Source organism: Micropterus dolomieu, linkage group LG19, assembly GCF_021292245.1.
Source record: "Micropterus dolomieu isolate WLL.071019.BEF.003 ecotype Adirondacks linkage group LG19, ASM2129224v1, whole genome shotgun sequence".
Lineage (NCBI taxonomy): Eukaryota > Metazoa > Chordata > Actinopteri > Centrarchiformes > Centrarchidae > Micropterus > Micropterus dolomieu.
In genome coordinates this window covers 34,962,182-34,974,752 of record NC_060168.1, presented here as the reverse complement: position 1 = coordinate 34,974,752, position 12,571 = coordinate 34,962,182, and the positions used below count along the sequence as shown (strand labels likewise).

The 12,571-nt window shown below is 44.4% G+C and overlaps 1 protein-coding gene across 1 annotated transcript in view; it reads right to left on the bottom strand.

Annotated features, from left to right (window-relative positions):
* Positions 1-12,571, bottom strand: part of cdc14ab (cell division cycle 14Ab) — a 24,770-nt gene that overhangs the window by 11,043 nt on the left and 1,156 nt on the right. Inside the window, exons 2-5 of the mRNA XM_046030017.1 lie at positions 9,919-10,009; positions 8,294-8,369; positions 5,881-5,973; positions 4,213-4,292 (exon numbers count right to left, since the gene is read on the bottom strand). Coding sequence (XP_045885973.1) covers positions 4,213-4,292; positions 5,881-5,973; positions 8,294-8,369; positions 9,919-10,009 — 340 coding nt within the window. The remainder of the gene's footprint in view (positions 1-4,212; positions 4,293-5,880; positions 5,974-8,293; positions 8,370-9,918; positions 10,010-12,571) is intronic.

Below are 12,571 nucleotides of genomic sequence, written 5' to 3'. Positions count from 1 at the left end.
CGGGGGGGGGGGGGCACGCATTATTATTATTTTCCATCTTGGGTTAATTAAAGTAGTCTACTTTGATGCATGAGCACTCAGTCGTGACTGGACCAAAATTGGACACACGCAGCTGGACCAAATGACACGCACTGAGGCAATGAAATTGCCCTAACTGTTAACACGGAATCATGGGCCAGTTTATTAAACAAGTTGACGTAATGAAACGCACTGCTGACGGAGAAAGTGAGCAGACATACATACAGGGAGAGAGAGACAGAAAGAGGCGGAGCCAGCAGGTGTGTTCGCAGTGAGAGACCAGAGGTGAACGTGATGAAGAGAGGGAGCAGATTCAAGCAGGTGCACAGTGACCTAGAATAACCTACAATCAGCACAAATCAGTCCCTGCAGGATGTCGCGATCACAACTATTAACACAAATTCAACAAATCCCTGTGAATTCAGACAGACTCGCAAATCTGACCTCTCATTGCTAAACGCTGTCACACGTCAGCATACTCACGTCCTTGTTCAGAAGACGCAGCAGACGTGTGATGCCAACGTCTCACATTTACCTACAGAAATAAACAGCAGAGGGCCGTGAAGACCAGGACCCAGATCTTCTTGTTCTGCAGAACGTGCAGCATCGTGGTCGAACATAAAGGAAATCGTCTCCTGACAAACACTTTGGGAGAGAACGTCAGACACAGGCTGCTGCATCCGCTCAGCTGCAGGACAGAATCAGCTGGTTTAAATCTGCAGGGTCAGGGTCCGGGTCAGGCCCGCAGAGTCCTGGAGGGACTGTTTCAGGCCCTGATCAGTCAAAGATTATAGCACCGGTGCTCTGTAATCCTTGGTTTTCCGCAAAGTAATAACCGTCATATTAGCAGAAACTTGATCACAACTCACAGGTCTGTGTCTTTTGTTGCTAAAAACATCTGCTTTAATAAAAGAGCCAAACGCAGAGCGCCTGCTACGCCACTCTTAGAGGGTGAGGTGTGAACAAACACGCAGGAGACGGGAAAGCGAGATCTGTGTGCAGCCTACATGAGACCCTCAGAAAGGGGAGACACTGGCATTAGCCTACCAGTTGGTCCAGTAGCTTCGTCTTAATGATGGTCGGTTCAAGGCGTATTTTAGGATGAGTCGGGGCCAGTTTGTCTCCGGACAATCCAACCAACTGGAAACTTCCGTCACCACAAATGAGGGCCCGTCTCTCCATTCATTCGATTGGACAATGGAAAAAAACGCGAATGACGTCGGCCACTTTTCTGCCCAGAGTTGAATTTTTTTCAACTCCGTGCACTCAGAGCGCTCCTTTGAAAACGCGAGGCGCCCAGGGCGCATAAACAGCGCGCAGAACCTTCACTGACAATAGAATACAATTAAAAACAGGCGCCTCTCACAGCACAAGACGCGTTCTGTCTGATCCGGGCCTAATGATTCAACTACAATTGAAAAAAGGTAAAAAAATAACAGTTTTCACTTTATTCTCACAATCTCATCTAAAAAAACGCCCTAAACATCTCAACTTCCATCGCAAGTTTTTTAGAAAAGCTGCTGCAACATCGCAAAAAAGGCAGCGAGATCCTGGAGGGACGGACAAATCGCTGCACGCCGCCGCCCCCCCGGCCGCTGCCTCCACAGTTACACCGTTTTAAAAAGAGCTTTTCTGCCCAAATACAGAAAATATGGGCCTGTTCTCAGTGTAGTCTATACAGGAAAGGAGTCTACTGTCCAAATCATTTTCCAAAATCAAAAATATCTAATAATCTATAATAATCTATAATCTAATATATAAGATATTTTGGCGGCTTCTGCCCCCAAAAACCCACGTCAGTCGGGCTCCAGTCCTGACAACAGGTCCCTCTTAATGAAAGACGAAGGGACTGAAGGATCAACTCAGTTTGATCTCAGCGTTCGTTATCACAGCAGCGTCAGAGTCTCACTCATGTGATGTCTCTTCTCTCTTCACTGATACATGTCTCACACTGGGGGGGACGGGAACTTCTATTTTTAAAGCATGAATACCAAACAATTAATCAATCCTCAAAATTTCCCAATTATTTTTTTTGTCCCCTTTGAGTGACAACACCTTTACAGAGAGGAGTGTTCACGGTAGTGATGCCCGATATGGACTTTCACCTTAATGATCAGATGACCTATATTTTATTGGGTTTCTCTGGTTGCTAATTTTAGCTGCTGCTTCGTCACTTTGACAAACTTTCAGGTGACCTTTAACATTTCTCGTGGTGAAACTTGCAGAACATGATTTGCATATTCCAACAGAGCGGTCTTCCATCCAAGCCGTCGACGACATGCCTGTTCGGTTCTCGCTGTCTGCACTGCGTCTGCGTGGCTCTATCCAGGCGCCGCAATATGAGGTCATGAGCGCGACAACGGCAGCTACGCTAGTTCAGCCCTTCCCTGTGTGCAACACCTGCACTGACTTTAAAGAACAAAGAGTCGATGCAGCAGAGACGTCGTCTGTTTTGTTCCACTCCTTCCAAAACTTGTTATCAACATTACCCACAATGCAACTCTCCCCCTGACAGCCGTGTGTGAGATTGGGTTGCATTGAACTTTAACCTCTAGGTGTTTGCAATGGTTACCATCCAACTAAACTTCAAACTTCCTACAAGTAAAAGCATTCAGTCCTCTCAGACAGTCCGACGGTCAGTGAACGCCTCACTGCTGTCTGTCACTCAGTGGGCGGGGCTTCCTCATGTTTACTCCATCAGCAGCCTGCAGAGACTCATCAGACCTCGTCCACCCAACACCACCATGCAGTGCTGTTACATAACCAGAGACAACAACAAGCCCTTTATCCTCACAACACACACACACACTGAAGGAACAACAAGCTGCAGCTTCAAACTAACTTCTGTTTCAAACCATCTGCAGGGGAACAACCCGTGCTCATGAGGCCGAGAGCAGTTCAAACACTTTAAGTTTCTCCTTCAGGTCGTTTCATTAAAGTCTCGTTCCGATCAAAGACAGAAACGTTTTTCTTCTCTGCTGTGAAACGACGCTGCTGTAACGTTCTGTGGAGTTCAGTGTGTTTTAGCGTGGTGCACGTCACACGTCTGCTCTGCACCTGTTGAACCTGTGAGCGTCACAGCAGACTGAGGGTTTGCGTCCATCTGGATTCAGCTGCTTCACACAGGAAACGCAACCACGGTACTACGGCTGCCCCCCCATGATGCTTTCACGTACAACGCGATGCGATTACATACAAGGTCAAAGACACGGAAGGGACGCGATTTCCTGCCGGGTGGCGTGCTGGAGGCCAAGTGTGTGACCACGAGATAAATCGCAGCAATACTCCATCGCATGAGTTGACATTTTTCAACTTGAGTGTGAAAGTCACACGGCGATAGTTTATCAGGGTTCAGACTGTCCAGACGTCACTGACAGATTCAGAGCGACGCTACAGGAGGCTGCTGGGAGAAAAGGACGAGAGGAAGCTGAACTTCCTGAAAGATCAGAAAATATGAGTCTGTAACTTGATTCCAGCTGTCGTTGAACCTGATCGAACCAAACTCCATTCAGAAAACAATCATTTTAAAAGCCGTTTGTTTGCTTCTCATCTTGCCGACAGACCTGACAAAACATGAAGTCACATGTTTAACAGATCAGCATCATGACGTCGTTATTTCAGCATCAGTTTGATCCGTTTATTGAAACTAAATCACAGCTAAAAGTTTACTTTGGGTTCAGCCGTAGTGATGGTGGGTTGCGTTTATTTGCTTTGTGTGTGAACACTGAGGAGATGAGTCCAGCGGTCAAACTCATAAACGAGATATGATTTCAAAATCTGCGATGTGTGTGAAACCGGTATAATAGTCGACTTACCGAAGCACCGCTGCTAACTGTACTAGCTACCATTAGCTAGTTATCTCAGTTAGCCAACTCTGCTCAGACCGGGAGCTCAGAGCACAGAGCTGCTGTTTGTTTATGCTGTTAGCGCAGGATCTTTGCGCCGCTGGGAGGAGGAGGGTTTCAGATCCGGGGCGAGGGACCCTGTGGGCGCCAGGGAGGGGCGCCGGAATGAGCACCAGAACTGGAGCTGAGCGAGTGGGCAACAGGTCCGGGCTCAGGAGCCTCCCACGGCTGGACCGAGACAGAACACGGCCTCTAAGACCGACAGAGGCCGGTCTGAGTCTCAGCCAGATCCTGAACTGAAGGATCAGCTTCCTCTGTTCTTACAGGACAGAGTACTGATGGAACTCACCTGAAGGGCAGGTAGGAGGCGTTGGAACCAGAGATCAGAGCTCTGTAGGCTTCTTCTGGAGTTTTCTTCAGGTAGATCACCTGAGACGGAGAGAAGCGTTCAGACAAACATGGAAATCTGAAACTCTCTTTTGATGGAGCTAGTCTTTGTGCTAAGCTAGGCTAACGGTTTCCCTCTGCATCCAGTCTTTGTGCTAAGCTAGGCTAACGGTTTCCCTCTGCATCCAGTCTTTGTGCTAAGCTAGGCTAACGGTTTCCCTTTGCCTCCAGTCTTTGTGCTAAGCTAGGCTAACAGTTTCTCTCTGCCCCCAGTCTTTGTGCTAAGCTAGGCTAACAGTTTCCCTCTGCCCCAAGTCTTTGTGCTAAGTTAGGCTAACATAAACTGGGCCAAACGTCTGCCCCAAGTCTATGTGCTAAGCTAGGCTAACGGTTTCCCTCTGCCTCCAGTCTTTGTGCTAAGCTAGGCTAACATAAACTGGGCCAAAGGCGTTTTCATCTGATGGTGTGATTTTTGGGGGGGTCTTTATAACATGATGCGTCTCTGCAGTACAGTATTGCATTTTAAAACATCATCTTCCACAAATACTGCGTCTCCTGCGAGTAGAAAGTAACTGTAGGTCATATTGTGATTTTGATAACATCTGGACGTTACTTTCAGCAGCCATCTTTCATGTTGCTTCATCTACATCTTCCTCCTGATGTTCACTGAAGAAAGAACAGCTTCTCCTCTCAAGACAAACTCGCAGTAAGACTTGAGTTCCCGCTGTGAACACATCTATCTCATCATGAAGCAGCAGCTGTCTCACGTCAGCGGCAGCTCACACTAAAGGTAAACATCAACTGAAAGGTAACGTACAGTAGAGTCAGGTAGAAACCTGTTGCAGATCGCCTGCTGATGCATCTGTGGTTTTCTGATAACTTTATTAGTCTTTGCATTCGATCAGTGTGATGCATCCAGACACCGAAACACACCAGGAGACGGTGAAGGAGCTGATTTCAGGTCAGATTAGTGCGTAACTGTGCAGACCGACACACTCAGTCAGTGTGTCAGCAGGTCCGATCAGAGCTTCTCTGTCACACAACCAACATCATCAAATATTCAACACACACACAGACACAGTGTGTGTGTGTGTGTGTGTGTGTGTGTGTGTGTGTGTGTGTGTGTCCTCCCTGCACAGATCTGTGTTCAGTGACGTTAACACACATCATGCTGTGCAGCGTTTATATAACGAGACATGCTGATGAGACATTCTGAGTCTCGGTAACAGAAACTGACTCATTAAAGTCAGACCATCACCTGTGGGAACTTCACTACCCAGGATGCTTCTGGTGAGGAAGTATAATGGTGCAGTGAGTTAGCTGCTAGTTTTTCAGCCTTTGTGTGTTCATATTTAGTCAAATTGTCCCCGTTAGCTGAATCAGCTGTTAGCAGTTAGCATGGATGTGCAGACAGCGCTCTCTGTGATACTGAAGCAAACTTCTGCAGCGTAGCTTTCTGGTTCCTAAGCTGATCGTTGGCCGATTGATCTCACAGATCATGAAAAGCTCAGGGAGGAGGAGGAGCAGAGGTGTTTTAATGAGCTCTACTATAACTACAGTAACCAACTTCCTGTTGTTACAACACCTGCATGAACCCGTCCCCCAACAGGAAGAGATACTGATGACTCACAGCATAGCCTCCGATCAGCACGGCGGCGTTGGACCTCTTCCTCTGGTCAAAGCTGGTGTAGTGAACGATTCTCTTCCTGGTCAGAGTGAACGACTGCAGAGAAGAAGAAGAAACAAACGCCACATGAGGATCAGACCAGCGTCGAGATGATCGGCAGAAAATCAATCAATGAATATCTGCAAGTTTCACTTTTTGAATTGAGTTACAGGAGAAAAAAGAACTTTTGATGTTTGGTTTTAATTTGTTATCTGATGCTCTAAAAGTTTCACATCGTGACTGACAGCTGAGCTGTGATTGGGTCAGTCTGGTGTGTGGGCGGGACCTCGACAGCATTCAGCTTAAGTAAAGTTTTGAATGCAGGACTTTTAGTGGAGTATTTTTCACAGTGTAGTATTAGTACTTTTAGCGAATACTTCTCCAAACCTGCTTTTAACAAACCAAGTGGGTGAAAATAAGATGTAAGACAGTGACGTTCCACCCGTGTGGATAAAAACAGAAAGAGAGACTCACACATCAGCTCCATGTAATCTGCTGAACTGCTTCATGTGCTGCATTCAGGAACAGACCGACTGTTTATTTTCTGCAGCTCCACCTCGGGATAAATTTAACCAGGTTGCCTCTGCAGAGTCATCAAGTTAACTGGGGCTGGATCTCAGTAACGGTAAATATCCTGATACACTGACTCTAAATACAATGAAGATGGTGTAAAACAAACACACTTCATCACATTTTCTCCTTTTATTTGGGACTTAACCCTTTAGATTCCTGTAAAATTCACCTAAAGCACCGACCCACAAGGAACTGAATGTGGTTCTTGAACCACTTGAAGTGCTGCTGGATTCATTAATATAAGTTTGAATTTTGACTTGTGAGCTGTGAAACACTGTGGGGCTGCAGCCTGAAGCCTCACCTGGTCCAAGTTAAACTTTTATAGCAATACCACAGAAAATTTATATTTTATACAGGTTTTTCTGAGCGTTTAAAAAAAAAAAAAAAATCATTCTATATTAGCCGTCTTTACGCAGATGTTTCTTTTGCCGGCTCCTAGCTGAAGCTAGACACCTATATTTTCAGAATCTTTCTTCAGCACACCCACAGCGTACCCACGAATTAATGGCTGGCCCTTCACTACAGCGCGGGCTCTGGTTGGCTGTTGTAGGCTGTGGACGGGACATGTGAGCTCCTATTGGGTCAAATTAGGGGTTAGTTGAAAGGTCAGAGTTTGGCAGCCATTTTCAAATCACTATATTGCATTTGTTTACATCCAAACCAGAGTTACTACCGTTATAATGAAATATTATATGATAATATGAACGGATATTCTGTGAATTTATTGATGGACTAAATGTTTTAACTGGCCTGGATCATCTGGACCTTTGATAAGGAAACAAGATGGATCGTACAGCAACACGCTGTTATTTACTGCTGCTCGTAGACTCTGCCTCGCCTGTCAGTCTGCCCTGTGAGGGGAACAGGTTCGCTGCAGACGATCTGAATCTGAATCCAGACCGTCCGGTCGGCCGGTCGCCATGACAAACCACAAACAGGCGACCAGAGGAATGTCATCCCCATGGCTACAAAAATCAAACAAAACAAAACACTGAAGACACCTGAAGCTTTACACGCCGCCACCTTCACCCAACAGGGGGAACGTGTTACTGTGCGTGTCACTCTCCTGTGATTGGTGCACTGCAGCTTGTGGAGCGTGGCACTTTATGTAAACAAGATTACTGATCAATATCTTTGGTAAAATAGGACACGCCGTGGCCTGACGCGCACCTCTCAATAATGTAACCACACGTCACGACAGACTGTAAGAACTGTGATTGGTCGGCTCGGCAGCGTTGCACTTACTCCTACACATTTACCTCAACTGCTTCAAGGGTCGTACACAACATCTCCTCCGACGCCTTCTCTCGTTTCTGCATTTCACTAATTTCACTGAAAGCAGCTGCTGTTCAGCATCAATCAGCTCCAACACGATCCGCTCACTTTACTTTTGGAGGTGTAACTGCAGAGCGACGCAGACACAACACGCGCGCATAAATGCTCATGACGGCACGTTGACGGCGGCCTTCAGACTCAGCCAAACCAGGAAAACACTGAACTTTTCAGATATTCCTGAACGCATCACAACAACACTGCTGCTGAAAGAAAGTTTTAAAACCTTTACTTGGCATGTGGTACGGCAAAAATCATAATAAAGATTATTTTGAGATCACGATTATTTGACACGATTTCTCGCTGACTTGGGAAACACTGATTTATGAATTACCCCAAACCGCCCCTGAAAAAAGAACCAGTTCCTTGAAACAGCATCTGAGAGGAAGAATGAGTGAGAGTCTGCAGTGAGAGTCTCTCCTATTGCATTCTGGGCATTCCTGATGTGGGCGCGTCAGCGGCAGAAACTCACCTTCAGCTTCTTGTTGAGTTTGCAGCAGTATCGGTACAACATGGCCAGATTCAGAGGGCCGAAGTCTGCGTAGAAACTGGAGACACAGCCAGAGGTTAGAGAGTAATCTGGTTACATCTTCCCAACCGTCAGACTACCTGCGGCTCAGCCACGGTGTACGTGACATCATCAGCCAGCAGCAGGCCGCTCATCACTACAGCTGAAACCGTTAAGTCAACAGTTTAACTGACAACTTGTGATTGGGATGAATCGATCAATTGGTAATGAAAATATCAAGTGTTAATGTTAGCGCAGCAGCTACACAGGTGCTAATGTTAGCATTACATGTTACATTACAACACTTATCGTTAATTATTATGAAGTAGGTAATTAATAAATGTGAGCAGAGGTTCACCGGCTCGTGAACTAAAAAGCACTTCTTATCATTTCAAATAACATCAGAACGGACCAGACTGTTGTCACGAGAGCCGATACTTCGGTACCAAGTCGATACCAAAATTCCAAACCACATCAGTACTTGTAAAAGTAAGTATTTATATAGCACTTCTCACAGATAGAATTACAAGGTGCTTCACACTGAAACAACAAGACGCAGCTCTAGCTAAACAGCAGAAACACATTGACATATGGCAGACAGGTTTAAAACCGAGCCCAATGTTTAGCTATACGCCTGTTTGAATGTCTTCAGCTGCTTTTTAAAGAAACAACACAGCGTAACGAAGTAGGGAGTACATTCCACAACCTGGGTGCAGCGGCTTGGAAAGACCGGCCTCCTCTGGTCTTAAAGTGGGTATGGGGAACTACTAACAGCCTCTGATCTAATGACCTTAGGTTACGGGGCGGGGGAGTTTGTTGCTCTAACAGGTCGGAGATGTAAGAGGGAGTTTGACCTTGTGACGCTCTAAAAGTAAGGACCAAGATTTTAAAATGAATTCTAAAAGGGATGATCGGACTGGAGTAATGTGCTTTCTTCTGCTTCGTATTAAGAGTCTAGCAGCTGAGTTCCGGACAGCTCGGAGGCGAGTGACTTCTTTATTACTACTTGTTTTTCTAGGTCCCGAAGGTACCGGAGATCCAACACGTGGAAGATGGAGACAAGCTAGAAAACTACTCCTTCTGCATACGAGCGTGTCGGACCTCAGTTAGAGCCAGTCCTATACTGCGCTGTGATTGGCCAGCTGTGTATTCTGGGCGTGGCTTAGCGAAGGATCAATTTCAGCAGTTTTTCCTGTCTAAACATCTGACATGAAACCGCCTCTCATCCGTCCTGGACGTCCTCTCTCACAGCTGCTCTAATGTTCACATGTTTTATTGAAGTCCATGATGAGACCTACTGTTGTGGTTTTTACAGTGGTGTTGAGAATCGCAGAACGTTACCGGTATCAGCTACTAACTTTCTGTGACGTCCCTAAACACGACAGCTAGGGCCGACTTCTCTTGGCGAGTAGCAGAGAACAGCAGAATTACTGACATTATTCTTTAAATAAATTAAAAAAAAAGAATAATCACTTAGTAATGAAAAGGAGCCGATAGAAGTATTGATCAGACTATTTGTACAGATCATGTTTCCAGTCTGGGCTCGCAGTTTACCGACACTTTATTATTTTGAAATGAGTCAGACTTACTTTTCGTAGAGGAACTCGTCGTCAGTGCAGAAGTAGTGCGTGTTGGCGGTGCTTTTGGGTTTACTGCGTAACGTGGCGAAGTACAGCCGCTCTGTTAAAGACACGGAGATAAACGGGTTAAAACACTGAGAAAACTGAACCAACTCTGAATCCAGAGTCAGCTGACGGGTCCATCACTGCAGTCTGAACGGGATCAGATGTTCTGTTCACTCGGAGCCGAACATACAGAGTTCATTAGCTGCCAGTAACAGGTGATCCTGAACAGAACACCTGATCCAGAACGGAGACGCTGCGGTGGACTAAAGAAACCAGCACGTGTTCACGGCCTCCTGCTGTTCACACCCACTGACGTCTTCAGATCATTGTTCACACATGAAGAGGAGGTCAGAGGAGGAGGTGAGGAGAGCACCCGACTGTTGGTTTAACATGAGAGCATGTTGCTAAGCTGTCCTTTAATATATATAGGTATAAAAAACATTTACATTAATGACACTAACATAACTCTAGATGTTCTTTACATAAAAGACAAAGTAATCTCTGACAGAGTTTGTGTGTTTTTTAATCAACTATTTATTCACTTTACATTTGATCAACTCTGTATTAAAAGGTGTCGTAGAATCCTCATCTTCATACTTGTATTTCGGGTTTCTACTAGAAAATGTTTACATGCTTTATTGTTCAAAAACATTATATTTCTCGCACTGTCCACTGCTTCAACTTCTCCTTTCACCCTCTGTCTGAACCACAGACTGTATACAAAGAGGTCTGAACACTCAGTTATGGCTCCTGTCTCTTTAAGGCCCCCCTCCCTGGGAGCCCACTTGCTACTGATTGGCCAACTGCCCTGAGCTTGGAATAGGGGCGGGGCTTAGCAGCACCGCGCTAAATCAAGCTATACGCAGGGCTTAAAGCAAGAAAATGTTCTGTGCCTGGATGTGTTACGACAAAGATGGAGGGGGTGGGGGAGGCCAGAGGGTAACTGTGTGTAGAGAAGTGGTGGAGACATAACTCATTATTAACGTTTCAGTAAGTTCTCTTTTATTCAGCTCTTTGATTGAACTCCTGACTTTACTTTGATTACAATCATTAAAAACAGTCATTAAACTTTACGCCGTTTCCTGCCATTAAACAGTCATTAAACTTTACGCCGTTTCCTGTCATTAAACTTTACGCCGTTTCCTGTCATTAAACTTTACGCCGTTTCCTGCCATTAAACTTTACGCCGTTTCCTGCCATTAAACAGTCATTAAACTTTACGCCGTTTCCTGCCATTAAACAGTCATTAAACTTTACGCCGTTTCCTGCCATTAAACAGTCATTAAACTTTACGCCGTTTCCTGCCATTAAACAGTCATTAAACTTTACGCCGTTTCCTGCCATTAAACAGTCATTAAACTTTACGCCGTTTCCTGCCATTAAACAGTCATTAAACTTTACGCCGTTTCCTGCCATTAAACAGTCATTAAACTTTACGCCGTTTCCTGCCATTAAACTTTACGCCGTTTCCTGCCATTAAACTTTACGCCGTTTCCTGTCATTAAACTTTACGCCGTTTCCTGTCATTAAACTTTACGCCGTTTCCTGTCATTAAACTTTACGCCGTTTCCTGTCATTAAACTTTACGCTGTTTCCTGTCATTAAACTTTACGCTGTTTACAGTCATTAAACAGTTACTAAACTTTACGCTGTTTCCTGTCATTAAACTTTACGCTGTTTCCAGTCATTAAACAGTTACTAAACTTTACGCTGTTTCCTGTCATTAAACTTTACGCTGTTTCCAGTCATTAAACTTTACGCTGTTTCCAGTCATTAAACAGTTACTAAACTTTACGCTGTTTCCTGTCATTCAACTTTACGCTGTTTCCAGTCATTAAACAGTTACTAAACTTTACGCTGTTTCCTGTCATTCAACTTTACGCTGTTTCCAGTCATTAAACAGTTACTAAACTTTACGCTGTTTCCTGTCATTCAACTTTACGCTGTTTCCAGTCATTAAACAGTTACTAAACTTTACGCTGTTTCCTGTCATTAAACTTTACGCTGTTTCCAGTCATTAAACAGTTACTAAACTTTACGCTGTTTCCTGTCATTAAACTTTACGCTGTTTACAGTCATTAAACTTTACGCTGTTTACAGTCATTAAACTTTACGCTGTTTCCAGTCATTAAACAGTTACTAAACTTTACGCTGTTTCCAGTCATTAAACAGTTACTAAACTTTACGCTGTTTCCTGTCATTAAACTTTACGCTGTTTCCTGTCATTAAACTTTATGCTGTTTCCTGTCATTAAACTTTACGCTGTTTCCTGTCATTAAACAGTTACTAAACTTTACGCTGTTTCCTGTCATTAAACTTTACGCTGTTTCCTGTCATTAAACTTTATGCTGTTTCCTGTCATTAAACTTTATGCTGTTTACAGTCATTAAACTTTATGCTGTTTACAGTCATTAAACAGTTATTAAACTTTACTTTGTTTACAGTCATTAAACTTTACTTTGTTTACAGTCATTAAACTTTACTTTGTTTACAGTCATTAAACTTTACTTTGTTTACAGTCATTAAACTTTACTTTGTTTACAGTCATTAAACTTTACTTTGTTTACAGTCATTAAACTTTACTTTGTTTACATTCATTAAACTTTACTTTGTTTAC